This window comes from Chanodichthys erythropterus, chromosome 19, assembly GCF_024489055.1.
Source record: "Chanodichthys erythropterus isolate Z2021 chromosome 19, ASM2448905v1, whole genome shotgun sequence".
In the NCBI taxonomy this organism is placed as follows: Eukaryota; Metazoa; Chordata; class Actinopteri; order Cypriniformes; family Xenocyprididae; genus Chanodichthys; species Chanodichthys erythropterus.
In genome coordinates this window covers 11973695-11995958 of record NC_090239.1, presented here as the reverse complement: position 1 = coordinate 11995958, position 22264 = coordinate 11973695, and the positions used below count along the sequence as shown (strand labels likewise).

The 22264-nt window shown below is 37.0% G+C and overlaps 1 protein-coding gene across 1 annotated transcript in view; it reads left to right on the top strand.

Annotated features, from left to right (window-relative positions):
• The window catches only part of atrnl1b (attractin-like 1b), a 105895-nt gene that overhangs the window by 5074 nt on the left and 78557 nt on the right, over window positions 1-22264 (top strand). Inside the window, exons 2-15 of the mRNA XM_067369334.1 lie at window positions 6000-6083; window positions 6366-6479; window positions 9284-9412; window positions 9667-9875; window positions 11830-12004; window positions 12427-12514; window positions 13369-13624; window positions 14382-14565; window positions 14680-14834; window positions 16128-16212; window positions 16316-16527; window positions 18625-18743; window positions 18843-18975; window positions 20920-21107. Of these exons, the coding sequence (XP_067225435.1) occupies window positions 6000-6083; window positions 6366-6479; window positions 9284-9412; window positions 9667-9875; window positions 11830-12004; window positions 12427-12514; window positions 13369-13624; window positions 14382-14565; window positions 14680-14834; window positions 16128-16212; window positions 16316-16527; window positions 18625-18743; window positions 18843-18975; window positions 20920-21107 (2131 nt within the window). The remainder of the gene's footprint in view (window positions 1-5999; window positions 6084-6365; window positions 6480-9283; window positions 9413-9666; window positions 9876-11829; window positions 12005-12426; window positions 12515-13368; window positions 13625-14381; window positions 14566-14679; window positions 14835-16127; window positions 16213-16315; window positions 16528-18624; window positions 18744-18842; window positions 18976-20919; window positions 21108-22264) is intronic.

Below are 22264 nucleotides of genomic sequence, written 5' to 3'. Positions count from 1 at the left end.
TGGTTACTTTTTTTAATTTTATTTTTATAATTTTTCTTTTCATGTTTTTAACCTTTTCACCCTCTTCATTTGAGATGGTCCTGCTATATGACAGATGCATTTTAAAAGTACAAATATTCTATTAGTATCTCCATTAATATGCCATATATGATGCATGCATAATAATTATAAAAGAATTAGCAAAAAAAAAAAAAAAAAAAAAAATTCAAATAGTTTTAGAATGAGTATAATATTTAACACCACAGGACGTGTCAGCTTCCCAACGTATGTCAGCTACCCCTGTGCAAACATCTATTTGAAATATGTCTGTGGTGTTCAAAAATAATGCGTGCTCTAGACTGCTGAATAGCTAGTTGTTGGTGAAACGATTTGGCATTTGTGTTAAGCCAGGCCAGTCGTCATGATCTGTGCACTATTTTTAGTCTGATCTTTATGGATGTGCAATGTAAGCTACATCATCTTCATCAAACAAGCCAAAACAGATTGTTTTGCTTAGACCAACTACAGGTCTAGTGGTCAGACACTGGAAGGTTTTGTTCAAGTGTGTAGAATTTTTATCTTTTTAAAATTAGTTTTATTTTCATGTGCTTATGGTTTATGAAAGGCTGCTTTTTATCTTACACAGTATATCAAAGTCAGTATACGAGAAAGTTCCTGGTAGTTTCCAACATCTCTTAAGGCAGGAACACACCAAGCTGACGGTCGCCGTCAGGCAGTTTTTGTACGTCGGCTGACTAAGTTTTCTCAGTGTGTTCAGCACCGTCGGCTGAAGTTGTTCCTCGTCTGCTTTTTTTCAGCCCATTTGACATGTTGAATCGTCGCCGGAGCTTGACTGTCCATCGGGGCTATCTGATCATTCTTATTCAGCTACTGCCATCTGCTGGTACAGAAAGGCATTTCATCTTACGTAGGCGCAGAATGGACGTGCTTCTTGGCTGTCAAGCGTCGGTTTGGTTTGTCAGGGCACCTTTGGACCCAGACGCTGCTGACATGAGCCAACCCCGCAGTCTGCTTTCATCACAACTAGTTCGTTGGGGTCGGCTTGATGTGCTCCTGCCTTTAATCCGCATTTCCACTGCAGGAGCTTTCCCCAGGAACTAGAGACTTTGGGGTGGTTCTCTGTGTGTTTCGACCACTGGAACCTGGATCTAAATGAAGTTCTGTGTAAAAATTTTCACCTCACAAAGGACCTGCTCGCTAGGTAGTACTTTTTCAAAGTTCCAGAACTTTCAGGGGTGGGACTTGGGCGCTGAACAAGCTGATTGGTTGAGTTCACACATCATTTTATTTCAACTACAATTTGTAAAATACAAGGGCACCTCAGTTGTGGGTAATGAGAGTAGAAGAAAGTGCTGTTCATTCACTCCCCCCTTCCTGTCAGTACTGAGACTTGAACCCCCGGTACTGAGACTCGAACACTTTGGGTTACAAGACTCTCTAACCATTAGGCCACAACTGCCCCTTTTCCTGTATTAGCTAGGTAAGGCAGGTTGGACAAAGGTGAGTCCATCGGAGGCAACATGAAATCTATTTAAAATCTCTTTTGCTTTGTATCAAGCATAGATCCAGTCATTTGTAATACGAAGAGCTCAGTCATTCACCCACTGTGTGGATGTGTCCCCTGTATCACACTTCACCCAAACATCCTGGACAATAATAAGGAGTGTTTGAATCCTATGAAATGGTGCTTCCACTCTAAAATCCCCTTTGTCAGTGTCTCACAGCTGTTAATGGAGTCACTTTCTCAACTCCTTATGAACAGATCTTGCTGTTGTACATTTGATCTTGCTTGCTCAGTGTGAGGTTAAATATAGCTCCTCAGTGTTTTTGATTGAATCGTAAGTCAAATGTGGTAGAATGACATTTACATGTTTATAATGATGCGTACATAGTCGTGATTTGTAGTTAAAAGGTTGTTCAGTGGAGAAAATACACGCTAGATGAAACCACGACTTTAAATAAATTAACAGACCTGAATTGTTCAGCAGTCCTAACCTAGTGTCCTTGCCTCCACATCAAACTGCCACTAAAAACAGCTTTCCTGTTACACAACAGCTAAACGAACAAGTGGTGGGAGGCAACACACCGACTTCAGGAAGACATCGGCTGTGAAGAGAGGCAGGTTCAGGAAGTGATCGGCAGATATCAGTGGACTCCTGTTCACGTGGCAGGAAACGGGGCTTAAGTTAGCTGACGAAGGGGCCCTCTCTAATTGGACTATGCTAAGTGTCAACATTTGAGTATGGCTTACTGCAGTGCTGAGTTGCACCTTTCAGACCCTATTTACCTTCAACACACAAGTCTTTGTTTTTGTAATATTGCATCGGCTCTTCTGCAGATGTAACTCCCTTCCCGTCCCTTTCTGAATGCCTGAGGCCAGCCTTTGAGCGAGGCTGAGCGAACCTTGCCAAGTGCGACTTCAAAGCCACTGGGACAGGTATTAATCCTGCCTGTTGGTGGATATTTTTGCTTTGGTACTGGCCTATAAAATATGCATGAAAACCTGGTGAATATTTTAACTGTTGACTCACCTACAGTTGCCTATTTTGCCTCTCTTGTGGGCCGCTGAGTATGTGCCCGCACAAAGAAACATCACTCTATCCAACATTCAGCCTGAGGGATGTCCACCCCGGCACAGGAAGTGGTGCACCGTGATTACTGTTTTTAACCACTCTTAAAATCTCACTGTCTGATTATAGAGAGCACAGAGTGGAGAAATAGCCTGTTAATAGGCTATGATTTAACCTACAACAAGAATGTTGCAAGAATGCTTGGTTTTTAGTATTTGCATTAAGGTTGGCTGTATGTCATAGAAATTTTGTTGTGAAGAAATTCTTTACTTCAAGTGAGGAACGATTCACAGACTGAAAGAAATGACTAGTCACTCCACTAGCCATTATTTTTAATTTTGTCCTTTAGGTGTGTTATCCAAGAATTAATGGCAAGGAAAGCATCTTATACTTGAGAGCAGCTACATATGAGGTGTTTCCCCATATCTGCTTCGAGGTCTTGATAAATTGTGGCATTCCAGTTTTCCCGTAATTTTGTCTTTTATGAGTTTAATAAAGAACTTTTTCTCGTCTTCATGTCCAAACATACCGCTGCCTTTAAAGAATGATTGACTTATACGTACGTCAGGTGACCTGTAAAGTGACAAAAAAGTTTTTCCATTGCAGTTTTGTGAAATATTCCTTTTTTAGATTGCCTGATTATGGGTGTTTCCATTGACGTGTTTCCTTTGGCCGTATTTTCAATTTGCAACTTCAATTTGTGCAATTTGAAGGGTAATGAAAATGCAGCTATTGATGATAAGAAATTTTTCTTATCCTAAAATAAAAATTATTTTAAATGTTAAAAATATTTCACGGTTTTAACTGTATTTTTTATTTTAAAAAATGCAGTCTTTGTGTGCTTAAAGGGTTAGTTCACCCAAAGATGAAAATTTTACATCAACAATATCTTAATTTGTGTTCGGAAGACGAACAAAGGTCTTACGGGTGTAGAACAACATAAGGGTGAGTAATAAATTACATTTTCATTTTTCGGTGAACTAACTCTTTTAAGAGACTTCTTTCAAAAGCATTATACTATCTTAAGGATTCAAAACTTTTGAACAGTGGTATATGGTTATTATTAAAGGTGCCAGCGAATTGAAAATTGAATTTACCTCGGCATAGTTGAATAACAAGAGTTCAGTACATGGAAATGACATACAGTGAGTCTCAAACTCCATTGTTTTCTCCTCCTTATATAAATCTCATTTGATTAAAAGACCTCCGAAAAACAGGCGAATCTCAACATAACACCGACTGTTACGTAACAGTCGGGGTGTACGCCCCTAATATTTGCATATGCTAGCCCATGATCGAGGCATTACACAAGGGCAGCCAGTATTAACGTCTGGATGTGCACAGCTGAATCATTAGACTAGGTAAGCAAGCAAGGACAACAGCAAAAAATGGCAGATGGAGCAATAATAACTGACATGATCCATGATATCATGATATTTTTAGTCATATTTGTAAACTGTCTTTCTAAATGTTTAATTAGCATGCTGCTAATGTACTGTTAAATGTGGTTAAAGTTACCATTGTTCCTTAATGTATTCACGGAGACAAGAGCCGTCCTTATTTTCATTATTAAACACTTGCAGTCTGCATAAACACATCTTCATTTTTTATAAATCTCTCCAACAGTGTAGCATTAGCTGTTAGCCACAGAGCACAGCCTCAAACTCATTCAGAATCAAATGTAAACATCCAAATAAATAAATACCATACTTGCGCGATTAGACATGCTGCCTGATGAACACTTTGTAAAGATCCATTTTGAGGGTTATTTTAGCTGTGTGAACTTTGTTTATGCAATGATTATGCAATGATGAGTCGAGAGCTTGGGAGGGGGCGGAGAGAACGCAATTAAAGGGGCCGCAGCCTGAATCGGTGCATTTCTAATTATGCCTCAAAATAGGCAGTTAAAAAAATGTATTAAAAAAAATCTATGGGGTATTTTGAGCTGCAACTTCAGACACATTCAGGGGACACCTTAGACCTATATTACATCTTGTAAAAAAAAAAACGTTTAATGGCACTTTTAATTAATAATAAATAGTTATTGCTTTGAATAATTGCTTCAGTAAGGTAATTTGTTCCAAGAAATGAAAAGGATTTATGATGACATTGTCCATAATCCCACTTTGCTTAGGCTGTTTCCAAACTTTTGAAGTGCTTTATGTTGACATCATTGACAACTAAATCAAGAAAAAAGAAAAAAAAAGTTTCTAGAAATCTTCTTGTATTAATCATAATTCTAATGTGATGTGATATAAAACCTTATTTGGTTCTGATATACACTGTAATGGAAGATTTGAAGGAAGGGTCCAAAATTATTTTTTTTATCCTAAAGCCAAAGTAGATGAGAAAATGTATACCAGTCAGCTAGATTGTTAATGTGATACAGGAAGTTGTGAAATATCTTGCAAGGAAACCCATTTGTGGTATGAGAAGGAGACAGATTTAATCACATTAAAGATTAAAAGAAATCAACGGATAAATATAAACAGACAGGCACAGACTCAAGGACATTCTCTTGTTGTCAGGGACATGAATGAGAATTAATGAGCTTATTCAATTACTGTGCAGAATTACAAAAATGTAACATGATAGAATGATAGTGAGCATTTCCAGTTTTTCCATAAGAGAATAACAGTTAATGAACGCACATCTTTTTCTGAATACACTAATTACCATGTATACAGGAATATTTCAATAGTTGCAGTTCTGTTTGGCATAGAAATCTCAACTTTTAAGTATCATAGTAATGCTAAGATATGATATGTGAGTATTGATGTGTTGTGTTGGCTTCCTCTGGTCCACTCTAAGATTGCTTGTGCAACAGTAGCTCAGTTCTTCATTTTGTTCACTTACAGATGAGCAGGACAGAAGCTCTCAGCAATGTCACTTAGATTGATGACGTTGCAGAATTCGGCCCGAGAAGTGTTTGGCTATGCGAGCAGCAATAATGTGTTCAATTAAGAGTGTGTCTGTGGAATATTGAGGTCATTGTTTATGAGGATGCATCCCTTCACGTCGGCATCTACAAACAATAGGCCTTGTCTGGGCAAACAATGCCGCCAGCTTAGCGCGGTTAATGTCGTCCGCGACACAGACAGGCCCTGAGTGTTCCGTGGTGATGCAATATGGATCCAAGCGCTGTCACTCTGTGGGCCCGATGGCTCTGTTGCAGTCTGGAGGGAGAGGCAACTGATTGGTTAGGTCTGTGTCATGAGCACATTTGCAGCAGTGAATCATTGTGGATCTGCTCCCACACAAGCCTGTGTCCATATGGCCATAAGTAACCACAGAAACCAGCTTCATCATTGCGCATACAAACAACACTTCTCTGCAATGCCTCTGGCTTCTTTTCTTACACATAGCATTGTTCTGTTTGTCCCTCTGGCTCGATTTGATGTGAACAGCAACTCTGATCTTATTTTTCAGGTTGACTGAGCCGTCTGGGTACCTAACAGATGGCCCCATCAACTACAAGTACAAAACAAAGTGCACCTGGCTGATTGAGGGCTAGTAAGTGTTATTCTGTCATCTTCTCTCTTTCTCACCAGAGTTTGACACGGTTTTGTTGTGCCTACACTTCCCTCTTGCATAACCCCTATTTAAATAGACTTCAGCAGCCCTTACAAGGGTGTTTTCTTCTGTTTTGGGTTACCAGAAAAGGCTTGGAGGAGCGCATTCCGCCTTGCACCCTTCAGACTTGGCAGAAATGAGTCTGCTGTAATATGTTCTCATAATGGATTATGCAGCCAGCAACACATTCTTAAGCATTATGTCATCACCTTTGTTTTGCAGCCCAAACGCAGTCCTGAGGTTACGATTTAACCATTTTGCAACCGAATGTAGCTGGGACCACATGTACGTCTATGACGGAGACTCTATTTATGCTCCCTTAGTTGCTGTCTTCAGGTGAGTGTGTTTTCTACAACTGACTAAAGCAGTATTTTTTCTATTTTCTATTTTTTATTTTTTTAGACTTTTTGGTGCTAAGTACCCCTATAAGTATGATGAACCCCCTTCCTAAAATATAATGGCAGCTATGTATGTTCACATAAAGACCCATTTATACTGTGTGAGATAAATATTAAAGGTGCCATCAAACGTTTTTTTTACAAGATGTAATATAAGTCTAAGGTGTCCCCTGAATGTTTCTTTGAAGTTGCAGCTCAAAATACCCCATAGATTTTTTTTAATTAATTTTTTTAACTGCCTATTTTGAGGCATGATTAGAAATGTATTTATTTGGATGTTTACATTTGATTCTGAATGAGTTTGATAGTGCTCCGTGGCTAACGGCTAATGATACACTGTTGGAGAGATTTATAAAGAATGAAGTTGTTTATGAATTATACAGACTGCAAGTGTTTAATAATGAAAATAGCGACGGCTCTTGTCTCCGTGAATACAGTAAGAAACGATGGTAACTTTAACCACATTTAACAGTACATTAGCAACATCTTAACGAAACATTTAGAAAGACAATTTACAAATATCACTAAAAATATCATGTTATCATGGATCATGTCAGTTATTATCGCTCCATCTGCCATTGTTCGCTGTTGTCCTTGCTTACCTAGTCTGATGATTCAGCTGTGCACATCCAGACGTTAATACTGGCTGCCCTTGTGTAATGCCTCGATCATCGGCTGGCATATGCAAATATTGGGGGCGTACACCCCGAATGTCATTTCCATGTACTGAACTCTCATTATTCAACTATGCCGAGGTAAATTCAATTTTCAATTCGATGACACCTTTAAGTTTTTTATTATAAAGACAACATGTTGTTTTAATAATTACTTTAATTGCAATTTTTATTGTCACTAAACTAATGGCAAAGCAAATTATCAAAATAAATAATTCCTGTTTATTTTGTATTAATTTGACAGAATATCTGATTTTCTGTACACAATTAAATTATCTGACTTTTTCTGTGTTTAAGTGCCATAATCGTGTCCCCGGTGCATCTATCAACCCAGAAAATGTGAAAAAGGACAACCTATTAACTTTGTTCTGGCAAGCCTTTCTCGGCAAGCATGTGAAAAAATGAGCCTCTCAGATTTCACTCCCTTTGTGACGTAGGAAGGGAATCTTATTATAATAATAATACCGCCCCTTAATCTGCACGTTTCCACCCACGGTGCCGCCATTTTATTTTTGCAAGCAACAATTGTGTACAGAACATTATTTAGAGTATCGTTAGCTTGGATAGCCTGCAAGTTGACCCTGGCAAGCTCGATTGCTAAAAAAAGGAACGTTTCTGTCCGAGCGATATTTTGGAATTTTTTTTTTTTGACAGCATTTGATAGCAATCATAAACGTTAGCCTGGTGTGTATGGCTCTGTTTGGCAAACGGGTACGCTATGTAAAGTGGGTGTCCATATGGGTTTTGCACAAAAGATTAACTTAATGGCACATGCTAGTCGATGAGTTGAATCAACTCCACAGCAACTACATATATTTATCTGCTAACCATTCAGAAAAGTCCAGTTGCATTTTAAAAGTTGTAACTTCTTCCTGAGTCTCTCCATCAGTGTCTGACTCTGACTCAGACTACTGACAATCATCATTTTGGCTGTGTGAGATTTTCCAGCTTTGTTGTTGTTGAGCAACCAAGAGGAGAGCTGTTACTGTGTGTTCACACCGGCAGCGGCGAGAGCGTCAAAGTGACGCTAGTCATTCATTTTCAATGAGAGCGGCGCGGCGCGTCGTGGACGGTGAGAGCGGCGAGGAGAGTTGAAATCAGGTTAACTTTATGGTAATGAGCTATGACGCGGTTCGGCGGCAACCAATTAGAATGTAGAGGTCCTCGCTTGAGAGGCTTCCGATTGGTTGACGCAACTTGTCACTTACTTTGGCTCTGCTTTGACCCTCCCGTCGGCGGCGGTTTGAACGAACGGTACAGCGTTGTTGGCAGGGCGGCCAAGGCGAATGTTGACGCTCTCGCCGTCGGCGGTGTGAACGCACGGTTAAAGCAGCGAGCAGCAGCCCATTTGCATTTAAAGGGACACACACAAAAAAGAGCATGTTTTTGCTCACACCCAAATAGCGGCAAATTTGATAAGCTATAATAAATGATCTGTGGAGTATTTTTAGCTGCAACTTCACAGACACATTCTGGGGACACCAGAGACTAATATTACATCTTGTGAAAAGGGGCATAATACATCCCCTTTAATGTTAGATCTACACAATACTGTTCATTTGAATGACTTATTTAGCAAGCATGTATTACATTGATCAAAAGTGACAGTAAAGACCTTTATAATGTTACAAAATAATTTTCAGCTTTCTCATCACAGGAATAAATTACATTTTAAAATACATTTCGAAAACACTTATTTTGAATGTTAATGATGTCACAAAATTATTGATTTTTTTCCCCCTGTATTCTTGCAGCCTAGACTACTTTAAAAAAAAAAAACATAAAGGCCCCAAACTTTTGAACGGTAGTGCATAAACCTGAAGAAATGCAGTATGTTAATATATATTTTGTCAACTTATTAACTTTGACAGCCCTAATAATAGATTTTGTAAAATCTTTTCCATTTGTCTTATGTGTTTGGTGGACCCCATATCACTCCTTTGCACCTCTCGGACCCAAGAGTCACAGGAAAATGTCACTTTACTGCATAACAAATGGAATAAGTTACTGCCTAGTTATTTCCTAACCTGCTTCTATTTTTTTTTTTTTTTTTGTAATTGTTCCACAGTGGCCTCATTGTCCCCGAAGTGAAAGGGAACGAGACCGTCCCTGAAGTGGAGACCAACTCAGGCTACGCACTCCTGCACTTTTTTAGCGATGCTGCCTACAACCTGACGGGATTTGAAATCTTCTACTCGTGAGTATTCACCCACGCTGGGACAACAGAGTTAATGAAAGCCTGCTGATTTGGTCAGGTGTTAATTTCTTAACACGTAATCACACAGAGGTCTTAATTTTAGCGCCTCTGTGCATGTTATATTCTCAGTGTAATTACAGATTAGTCCTGTTCATTATACCCTCCCCCATTTCAGGCTTCCTTTTGTACATCTCTGTACTAACTTCCCCCTTGTTTGCTTTTACAACATTTTTTTTTCATCTCTCCTTTGACAGAATCAACTCATGTCCAAATAACTGCTCTGGTCACGGGAAGTGCACCTCGGGGAACTCGATAGCGAGCCGTGTGTATTGTGAATGTGATAAGTACTGGAAGGGTGAGGCTTGTGACATCCCGTACTGCAGGAACAACTGTGGCAGCCCCGATCACGGCTATTGTGACCTCACCGGGGAAAAGCTCTGCGTGTGCAATGACAGCTGGCAAGGTACTACTCACTTCCACTTTCATTTCCACTCCTACTGTATTCTACAGGATGCCGTGAAGTCAGAGACCTTTCCAGTTTTGTGCTTCCAACAGAGCATTGCGTCTCGGGTAGGTTTTGTTGTTATGTGGGTTGTCTCCCTCTGGTGTTGATTTTTAATAGTGCACCTCTGCATCACTGCAGCATCCTCATTGGGGTTTGCCACAGTGTCACAAAGTGTCAAAGCGCAATTAAATGTGATAGAGCATTGATATCAGGATGTCTTGAGGTTAATTTAATGAGTTTTCTGACCAACTTCACACTAAGCTTCATTTGAGGAGAGACAGGAAATGTGAATGTTCATAGTAATGACCATGAGAAGCTGCCAAAACTGTTTAGGTCATCCGTTCATAAGTGGATAATGAAAAAATATAATGAGATGGATGTTACCTATCTGGGGTTCCCAAACTTATTGGTCAACTGAACACCTTAAGGCCAATTCTCACTGCACCAATGCAGACAATTACCAGATAACAGTACATCACTTCTCAGACATTCCACGACCTGACAAGCACTGATTCGGCATGTTCAGTCGGCGAAAATAAATCTCCGACAGACGCCAATAGACACTGTCAGGGGTAACTCACTGATCCGACAAAACCCGACGAAGTGTTTTTTTGCCATCTGTCGGCCCAGTGTGAATTGGCCTTTAGACATAAAATATTTATTTGAAGTACCCCTGACATTTTCAGTTAATATAACATTGGTTCTCTGATGTTGGTTAATGGTAACATGACATGCTAGTAAACAGATAAAGTATATAATCTTTTTTTAGTACATTTTTATTTTTTTTATATATATAGGGCTGCATCAATATTGTGCTTATTGTAGTAATAATAAATACTATATAATGAATTATATAAATATATTACTGTTGTAAATTAGTTGTCCTGTAAAATAAAAAAATAATATATTATTGTTAATTAGAATAATTATTTTATTTTACAAATATAGAATAACATAATGTTGTGTAATGTTATGTGCAACAAACTTCTTTATTCTGTAAAACAGGTTGCATTGCTTCCGGTTCAGGTCTTTTGTATATTCTTCCTTAAATATATAGCTGTTTTACTGAAGATACCTTCAAAGGAGTGAGCAATGATGAGCATAGCTGATATCTATTGCATATTCAGATTTATATCTGAAAAGTTTTTATTTTTCTTCTTCTCACTGTCAATTAGCTATAATATAACGGCAACAATAAAAAATAACTAGCTAAGTTAGCTGAATACCTTAAAAGGCCATAGATATCGGTTTCAGTTCATACTGCCTTTAACACTTTCCCTGACAAGCGAATGCAATGAGACCTGTTTTCCTGTTTGTTCATGTGACCTTCGGCATCAAGCCTGTACTAATTTTTATGTCTTAAATTCTTCACTTTCAAACATTCAAATCCTAAAGCTTTTATTTTGGTGGAATGCTGGTGAAATGCTGTAAACTTCTATTCACAGAAATGTTGGAAATTGTGCGAATGTGTACATAAAGGGAACCTAGCACACATTTTGTTCCCAAAATGCACATCAAACTCACTGCACATACATAGAGGGAACACGAGAAGCAGCATTTACTCTGAACCGAGCCGCTCTTACGTTGAAAACACTGTTAACAACATGAGTGTAACATGGTGCTGCTTTTCAATCTGAAACACGCAACAGCCGTATTTAATTTACAGGCAAACATATTTAATTAAATACAGCCTTTGATTTGAAAATCATGCTAAGCTATCTAGCGATTTTAGTTTTATTTCAAATAGCTGTGAAGCCACCTATATTTATTTTAAATTTAGTTTAATTACTAGCTTTTCAACCCCCTGCAGTTCCCCTCGCGAACCCCCAGGGGTCTGTGAAGACCCATTTTGGGAATCTCTGCCTTTAGATGATTGTACAAGCAATTTAGTTGTCTGTTTCTATTTTCTTAGGTCCAGACTGCTCACTAACAGTGCCCTCCACTGAGTCTTACTGGATCATGCCCACAGTGAAGCCTTTTGGAGCATCGCTGGGAAGAGCATCCCATAAGACAGTGGTGCAGGAAAAAGTCATGTGGGTCGTTGGTGGCTACACGTTTAACTACAGCAACTTTCAGATGATTCTAAAGTAAGTGGTAATTCAGAGCGCTGTGTACAGCATAACCCAGTTCATCATATGCATATGGCTTATTTGCATAAGCGCTTCCATACAAGGGTGATAATCTAAAAATAAAACATCAGTACTAATACTAATGATAAATCAATGTGAGCCTGTGGTAGGAGTAGAGTTTGATTAATCTGACAGTTTGAAGATAGAAGCTGTGAGTCTGATTATTCTCATAGGAAACCCTTTGTGTAAGGAGCAATTCTGACGTTGTGGCTATGGCATTTCAGTCAAAACTTGGAATGTAACTTTTTTTGGATAAAGTACTAATTACTGGAAGTCATTTGTGTAGTTCTGAAGCCATCTTAGTCTGGACTATGTTTTTTCCACTTTAGATATGGAAATGAACTTGTGTTAGGGTGTTAACTATTTTTTTTTCTTTGCAGTTATAATCTGGAAAGTGGCATCTGGAACACTGTACCCATCAGTAGCGGACCTCTGCCGAGATACGGACACTCGTTGGCACTATATCGGGTAACATAAGTGTTGAAATGTTACAAAGAATTTAGTAACAATATATTTTCTTTAAGCTAAATGGCTTTAATCAGTATCAGGATGAGTGAACAAGGCTATTTAGCTGATTAGTGATTAGGTCTGTATTTACAATGTGGTACAGATCTGCTTCGATTATACAATGAAGAATATCCTGCAACAACACCTATTCTTCTCTGCAATAATTAGAATGAAAATAACATTCTCCACAAATTATGGCTGTAATCAGACATCAGAAAGCTGACCTGGAGTTTATGGTCTTTGCATTAGCGTTTCTATTTATATATTATGGATAAATTCATATTTGTTGTGATTTAATAATAAACTCAACCATAAAAATACTTGAATTTTCTCTAATATATGTGTTTATATATATATATATATATATATATATATATATATATATATATATATATATATATATATATATATATATATATATATATATAATGTATGTATGTATGTATGTATATATGTGTATATGTGTATATATGTATATATATATATATATATATATATATGTATATGTATATATGTATGTATGTATGTAATGATGCTGAAAATTGAGCTTTGCCATCACAGGAATAAATTTCATTTTAAAATGTATTAAATTTTAATCACATAAATGCAGTCTTCATGAACATAAGAGAGTTAAAAAAACAAACAACAACTTTTGAACGGAAGTGAAAATGCTCTTGAAAAAGTGACCAGAATTAAGAAAATATACAGAACAGAATGAAATTTAACATATTGATCACATGCGTTTACACATATATTAACACAAATATATGGGAACTTTACCAGTAGATTCAAAAAAATATTTTTCTTTCTTTCAGGACGACATCTACATGTTTGGAGGCAAGTTAGAGATGGGTGCCAGTAATGTAACAGATGAACTGTGGGTGTTTAACATACCTGGCATGACGTGGTCACAGAAGTTCCCCAGTGTTCCAGCCCACGGGCAGGTCTATGCTGTGGAAGGCCACTCCGCCCATATAGTTGAGCTGGATAACGGAGATGTGGTGATGGTGGTCATCTTCGGCTACTCCTCCATCTACAGCTACATCAGCAATGTTCAGGAGTACAACATCAGTGAGTGACTGACTGAATGTATTTGATTCGGATTGAAAGGTTCTGAAGTACCCAAAAATTTTTGGTTGTGCATAGTGTGATTATAGTGTTATTCTGTTTCCATTTTAGTTTTAGTTTAAGTTTGAATTCAAGTGCATTTGTCATTTGTTAGGTTTTTTATATTTAGCTTTAATTTTTATTTCAGTTTTACTAATTTTATTACTTTACTTTAAACGTATATATTTCAGTTAATTGTCATGTCCTAATTTTCATTTAGGTCTTTTAAGTTTTCATTTAATTAATTTTTAATCGTTTTAGTTAACAATAACAACACTGGTTGTTTTTTAAAGAGAACATATGCCATTTTTGAGAGCAACTGTTAAAGTAGGTCTGCAGTGGTTGAAACAGATTTGTTTTTTTTTATTGTACACCAGTGATCCAGTAGATGGAGCTGTGGTTCTTTGCAATGAACAAATGATGTATCCAGAGACTCTGTCTCTCAGACTGAAGATTTTGAATAATCTGTACCTATTTTAATCCTGTTAAACTCTTGGATCAGGGCATAATCTTTATGTTCTCAAGTGATGTGCTGTGAACTCAAACCACAAGCCATATTCTATTGGGATGAGGTAACTCATTGTTATTCCAGTCATTGTATCGAAACAATGCTTAATGTAAAATTTCCACAGACGGGTTATGGAGATTAAAAATGTGTTTTACGTTTAAAGAAAATCCTTAACTTAAAGGTGCAAGTAAATTATTTTGTTTCTGTGCACAGGAACAAACACTTGGCTGGTGCCAGAGACTAGAGGAGCGATCGCTCAGGGTGGTTATGGCCACAGCAGTGTGTACGACAGCGGTAGCAAGAGCCTGTACGTCCACGGAGGCTACAAATCTCTCCCAGCAAACAAATACGGCCTGGTGGATGAACTTTACCGCTATGAGGTCCAGACCCGCACCTGGTAAGAGTGCACATATTCAAGGAAAAAAAATAGTCATTTGTAAAGGAACAGACTGCAGTTCAGTTAGTTTCAGTTTTGGTGCAACAGTTTGATGATGCTTGCTGTGTGTCGCAGGACGATTCTTAGGGAAAGTGGTTACCCGCGTTACCTGCATTCGTCTGTGCTGCTGGGAGGAACTCTACTCATCTTTGGCGGAAATACCCATAATGACACCTCTCTTAGCAATGGAGCCAAGTGCTTCTCTGCTGACTTTCTCGCCTATGACATTGGTTTGTGCTGGTACTTTGCTACACCTTTGACATGCACTACCGTTGAAAAGTTGGAGGTCATTAAGATTTTTAATGTTTTTGAAGGAAGTTTCTTATGCTCACCATGGCTGCATTTATATGATCAAAAATACAGTAAAAACTAATATTGTGAAATACTATTATTACATTTTTTTTTTTTAATATTTCAATGAGTTTTAAAAATCTGAATTTTTAGCAGACATTATTGCAGTCTTCAGTCATTATTATCAATCTTGAAATCAGTTGTGCTACTTTTTTTAGGCTTCTTCCATGAATAGAAAGTTCAAAAGAATAATGTTTATTTGAAATAGATTTTTTTTGTAATGATGTAAAAGTCTTTTACTTTCACTTTTTTATCAATTTAATGTATTCTTGCTGAAGTATTAATGTCTTAATAAAAACTTACTGACTCCAATTTTGAACGGTAGTGTACAGTTGTCAACATTCCCACATGGAAACCCTAGTGAAAAATAAATATACTAAAATGTATTTGAAATACATTTATTTCATGCTAAGTATTATACTAATATATTTACATATGTATGTTCTTAATAAAAATACCCTGCAATTGTACATTTGGTATACTAAACTGGTATACTTAAAGTCTGCTAAATTAAACAACTAATTTTGTAATTAATGTGCTTTAATTGTGCGGAAGTAGTGCTGAGGTCCAACTAAAGATATACTTATGTATATTGATTGTACTAAAGTGGAACTATTGCAAGTATACTTTAGGTACACTTTAAATATCCTGAATTTAAAGACTAATATTATTCAATGTTCATGCAATCCTTATCAGTATTGACATTAAAACACTTTTTATGCTTAATATTAAGAAATGTGCATTGTGCACAAGTAGTACTCCAAATAAAGTTTAATTATAATTTTTAGATCAATAAGTCTGAAGCGATATGTCATTAAATATGTTAATATATTTGAACTATACTTAGAATGAAATAAATGTATTTTAAATATTTTAGTTTTTTACTAGGGAAGCCAGAAAAATATCAGAGAATTTTAAAATTGTGTTTTCCTGGAAAAGTCGTGGAAATTAAGTCCATGTAGATTCCCTTCGGGAAAATACATTTTTGTACTTGTTCTTTGAACTAAGGTATTAAAATATTGCATAGTGATGTCTAATTTTTGAGCAAATAATTTTAAAACTGGTTCTACTTAATGAAATAGTTGAACCAGTTCAACCCTAATCAAAAATAAATGGAAAGGTCATGAAAAACTCATAAATGTTTTATTTTCCATGTGCCTTTTTTCTTACAGCATGTGACGAATGGAAAGTCCTTCCCAAACCAAACTTGCACAGAGACGTGAATCGCTTTGGACATACAGCAGTAACCAGTAATGGGTGAGAAACACCCCCCCCACACACACACACACACACACACACACACAAACTCTCACAAAATGTTGTCGTCTACTCAACCATCTTTATCTTCTTCTCTTTCTAGATCCATGTATGTGTTTGGGGGTTTCTCTAGTGTCCTTCTGAATGACGTGCTGATATACAGGCCGCCCAGCTGTGAGGCCTTCCTGGGGCAGGAGCGCTGCGAGGCCGCAGGCCCTGGCGTTCGCTGTGTTTGGAAAGGGGGCCGCTGTGTGTCCTGGGAACCCAGCTTCACTAACAGTACTACACCTGCTCCATTCTGCCCTGCCAAAGCTGGTAGGTATCTGGAAGTACTGTAGAGGCTGCCACCCTCAACTAAAACATTTTCTACCGTGCCCAAGCCAAGGAATCAGTCTTGTGTGTATTGATCTAAGCCCTCGGGTTTGTCTGCTACATTGTGCACTGGCTGTGTTAATGAGAGAGTAATGGAGGGGGCACAAGCTGTCTGAAGCAGACACAGTGGACAGTTTCCCACAGCTCTCCTCTGCTCTGCAGGACTGCCAGTCTGTTTGATCTTTTGCCACATGTCAGAACACAACCAATCACACAAAACCAGCCAGAACTGAGTCTTTCAAAGTGAGTGTGTGGACCTCCAGCCAATGCAATATTTGGCTTTGTTGTGTTTGATTTGAAATTCAAACCTGAGGTCTTGAGAGACACATGCTGGGATAATCCCTGGCAGTGCTGGCCTTGTTTATGTTGCCTGTGTGTCTCAGTGTTTTCTTCACCGCTGTTTGCCACTGCGGAATCTCAAGTGGCAAGGGAAAAAATATGAACCTGGAGTCTAAATTAAATCGTATGAGATAAAGACTGTGTTCTATGAAATAATGGCAAGATGCTGGAAGCACTCTAACACAAGCATACAACATGACTATTGTTGTCAGATTTCTTAAGGAATTACGCTTATGATCCAATTTTTTATTTAATCAGTCAAAATGACTTGATAAATCAGTCACTAAATTATAAATGAAGTAAGTACTGTTTTATCTACTTAAGGTTGGTGAAACTTAAATGTAATTATTTTTTAATAATAACTTTTAATAACATTAAATTAAAATACTTATTTAATAAATATTTGCTATTTTAATATATATATATTATAAACATTTTAATATTTTAAAAATATTTTTTAATATTTTTAAAAATAAAACAAACAATAAATTAAATATCAAAAACAATAAAACATTGAGAGGGGGCTGTGTGTGTAAACTAGGATTTCCTCACTGCAAAAACAGGGTTTGTAATAATCACTGGTATTCTTTTTTTGCTGTTGGAGACAGCAAAAAAAACTTTTTTGAAAGAAATCATTACTTTTATTCAACAAGGACACTTTGAATTTATCAAACGTGACAATAAAGACTTTTACATTGTTACATAACATTTCTGTTTTAAATGTAAACAGAAATGGTTTTCACAAAAGCTCCGTGAATGCACATCTTTAACTATATATAATGATTTCAGTAAGTGAGTATTAATTGAATAACTGCTCTGATGGATTCATTTCTGATGACATACATCGTTAGACAGATTCAGAGAAGGCCGTAACCATGTCTTGAACATTGGGGGGACCCTTTTTATATATGAAGCATTAAGAAACAGAACAGTGAAGGAAATGTTTCTAACAATTGTAGAAAAAAAACAAAAACATTGTGATGTCCAGAAATCAATTTTAATAGTACATTGAGAACTCATCTTTATTGTGATAGTTTAATTCTTACACCTACTATATCAACAATACAAAATATTGTTAGTCCTGAGATTCTTCACATTAGTGAATAAATACATAGATCTGCAATTATTATTTGAATTCCCTAATGGTCTGGTGGTAGAAATTTTGTTAACTGTGTCAGAGGTTCCGGGTTCTAATCCACCTATGTATAGTTTGATGGTTACAGCCCTGGATTCAGATATTTGCTGTAGATTCAGCAGCTGTGCAGGAAATGTTACTGTGGTGTATGTGTATGTGTGTGAGAGAGAGCTTTTTAAGTCTAAGGAATGGGAAATAAATGTTTCTGTAGTGAAGTAAGGACATGGAGACACTCTTAATTATTGAATAAAGGATTGTCAAAGGATAGAGATGTAGAACAGAGGCTTCTTTGATTCTTTACACAAGTCCCACTGTTTGAAGTCATGCAATTGGAAGTAAATGGGGAATGGGTGGAGTTTGAAGTGCTAAACGTTTCTCTTCTACTTTGATTAAAAGTTTGATATGAGAGTTGGCTTTGGAAAAGCTTAGATGTTCCTGTAGATTAATGTATGCCTCATAACTGTTGAATAGTAATACTTAAGACTGTCACATTTTGGGGTACTAAACTCTTTTGCCCTTCGTCTCACCATTTCTACTTTATTTTTTTCAATCTGTCTCTGCTCTAGCCACGGTGGATGAGAGATGTTACCGCTTCTCAGACTGCACCAGCTGTACCGCCAACACTAATGGATGTCAGTGGTGTGAAAGCAAGAAATGCATCTCAGCTCTAAGTAACTGCACTGCTGTAAGTTGGCCTTCAGAGGGCACCAGTGCTACACTTCACAATTATATATACTAGAAGTCTTGTGTTTGTTGATATCACTTTTTATTTTCCTTTTACTAGACGGTCAAGAATTTCACCAAATGTACAATCAGGAATGAGCAGATTTGCAGTAAGATGGCCAACTGCAAGAGCTGCTCCCTCAACTTCAGCTGCCAATGGGATCCTCAGCAGCAGGAATGCCACACCCTTCCTGGTATGAACGGTAGAGGATTGTGGGAGAGATTTTTCATTTTGTGAACAGATACTGACGGTCAAAATTGGGCTTGTCAATTGGGCTTCACACATGATTCACAATTGATTCCAGTGGTCTTTGCCATTAACATGCTGCCAAGTTAAAGACATGATGAGCATAAATATAAATAGCATGCTTATGTTGGGTAAAATAGAGAATTTAGTTTAAATACACTCATCTGCCATCTAAAAATTAATTTTATCCACTGAGCTTAGCACAGTGCATTGTGGGCTTATTTATTGGCCAAAAGAAGCTATCTTTCCTTTTGGAACAGCTTTTATGTGAGGAGTGCACGTTAAAATGTTGTCAAGACAGGAAGGTCACTAGATTTTTGTAACTCATCCTGTTTTTAGCAGATTTAAACAGGTACCAATTCCCTTCCCTCTACTTTCTTTGTTTTTAAAGGCACAATATGTAAGGTTTTTGCAGTAAAATATCCCAAAATCACTAGGCCAGTGTTATATATTTTGTTCAGTTGAGTACTTAAAATATCACAAATGTTTCCAACTATTTCTAAATCACGAGAAAATCGCGATTTTAACCAAGGATACGGGACATGTCCGGGAGTCGCCTGTCAATGGCGTCATATCCGTGTTACCCTCAGTTTTATGTTTTAAGTTGTAGAAACCATGGAAACACCAAAGACGCTTTAATATATTACATGTTTTATTAAGCAAGGGAACAACTATTTGGTTACATTTATGGACAGAAAATGAATTATTGTTGTATAACTCAACATGTTTAGTCTTACTGTTTAAATCTAGTTTTCTTGATTTTCAGAGAGTACCATGCTTTTACCATGCCTCAGAGAAAAACACTTTTTTGTCAAGTAGCTAAGCATTACATCATTTTCTCCATCATACAATACATTTTAAAATTAAAGGATTAGTTCACTTTCAAATTAAATTGTCCTGAAAATTTACTCGCCCCCATGTCATCCAAGATGTTCATGTCTTTCTTTCTTCAGTCAAAAAAATAAATTAAGGTTTTTGATGAAAACATCGCAGGATTTTTCTCCATATAGTGGACTTCAATGGAGCCCAAATGGTTGAAGGTCAAAATTACAGTTTCATTGCAGCTTCAAAACGTTCTACACGATCCCAGACGAGGAATAAAAGTCTTATCTAGAGAAGCCATCGCTCATTTTCTATAAAAAAATATATAAGTTTTAACAATAAATGCTCATCTTGAACTAGCCCTCTTCTCAGTTCAAGATGAGCATTTATGGTTAAAACGTATACAATTTTTTATTTTTATTTTTTTTAGAAAATAAGCGATGGTTTCTCTAGATAAGACCCTTATTTCTCGTCTGGGACCACTGTAAACTAATTTTGACCTTCAACCGTTTGGGCTCCATTGATGTCCACTATTTGGAGAAAAATCCTGGAATGTTGTCATCAAAAACTTTAATTTCTTTTCAACTGAAGAAAGAAAGACATGAACATCTTGGATGACATGGGGGTGAGTAAATTATCAGGAAATTTTAATTCGAAAGTGAACTAATCCTTTAACTCGGTGTCATCAAGCTACTCCTTTGTTTTGAATAGGTGAAAAATTTACATATTGTAGCTTTAAATTTAATTTGGGTTGTACTTGAATTTTGTGCTCTTTGTAATTTCTGACCTAAAGAAACCTGAGAATCAGGATACCTTTTGTCGTCTTTGAATTGTAAATTTGCTAAATGATTCACTCTGATTGTGCTTGGCATTTACCACAATTTCTTTAACCATCCACTTTGCTTGAATTAGCCCTTTTAGAGCTTCACTTGGTTCTAAAGAGTAATTTTCATTATGTTAAGAGCTCTCCTGCTGTCTCTGAAGAACAGAGATCAAACGAGAAATGGAAAAAATATGAGGTTTAAGTTAAAAGCTCCTAATTCCTCTACATCTCATGACCTCTCTGTAGCCCAGCTGTGTGGAGACGGCTGGAGCAATGTTGGGGAGGCCTGTCTGCAGATCAACTCCAGCAGGGAGAGCTATGACAATGCTCAGCACTACTGCAAGAACCTGGAGGGAAACATCGCCTCCCTTACCACAGCAAAGCAGGTGGACTTTGTGCTGGAAGAATTGCAGAAGTACCAGCAGAAGGGAAAGGTTTGTGTCTGCTCATATGTACACTTCCAGTCAAAATTTTGGACCCACATTCTCATCCCTTATCAATGTATTCCACATTCTAGAATGATAGTAAAGTCATCAAAATTATGAAATAACAAAAATAAAAGTATGAGAATTATGTAGTGACCAAAAAATGTCAAGCACATCAATGCTATCTTATATTATATAGCCAGCCTTTGCCTAGATTACAGCTCTCCACATTTTGGTCATCATTCTCTCAACCAACTTCCACTTCTGGGATGCTTTTAAAACAGTATTCAAGAAGTTCATATGTTTTCTGGCCACTTGTTGCCTGATTTTCCTTCACTATGCAATCCAACTCACCCATTTGTTATATTAAAATGTTAGTTTTATAAAGAAAATCATACTAAAGGCCAATTCAGACAGAAATTGTGTCTCATGTGGATGCCTGTAAAAATAAATTTGCATTGCACCTCATTGATAAAACTCATGCATTCGTATTGTGATTTATTCACGGTGGAGATGCGAGATTTGTGATTTCTACGAGCCTAGGAATGCGGTGCTCACTTGGTCAGTCACATGATTGTCTGCTGTAAATAAAATGTCTCATGCTTGGAATAATAAGAATAAATTCATATTTCATTTAATAATAGGAAGAGTACTATCCTAATTATTGTTTGATTATTTAAATCTCCTGTTTAAAAATAGGAAGGTAGATGCACTATAGTTGAAATTGTTTTCTGTCTTGCATTTTATCTCAAAATGATGCATGTCATTTTAAAAATGTGGAAATTTACATGAGGTAAACATAAAAAAGCTGCCTGGTTTATATTTTTAATGTATGTAATATTTTAAAATTGTATTACATATCTGTTGCTGCCACAATAACGGTCCAATTCAAATGTTTATGTGCTTTTCTTCTCTTTCTCCTTTTTGTTCTTAGCAGCTCCCACTTGCTGAGGTGGAGCGGTGATGAAATATTGTTCTTGTAAATACTTTCCAGCATTTCAGTAATAAAAGTGTACATCTTTAAAACGCATGCAATTTACAGTGAGGCACAACAGTTATCGTACAGTGCTCTGCAGTGGTCAAAAAGGATTTAAACAGTGAATTTTGAATCGATCTCTTCTTGTAAACTCAGAGATGTGGATTGGGATGGCAGTTAAATTACCACA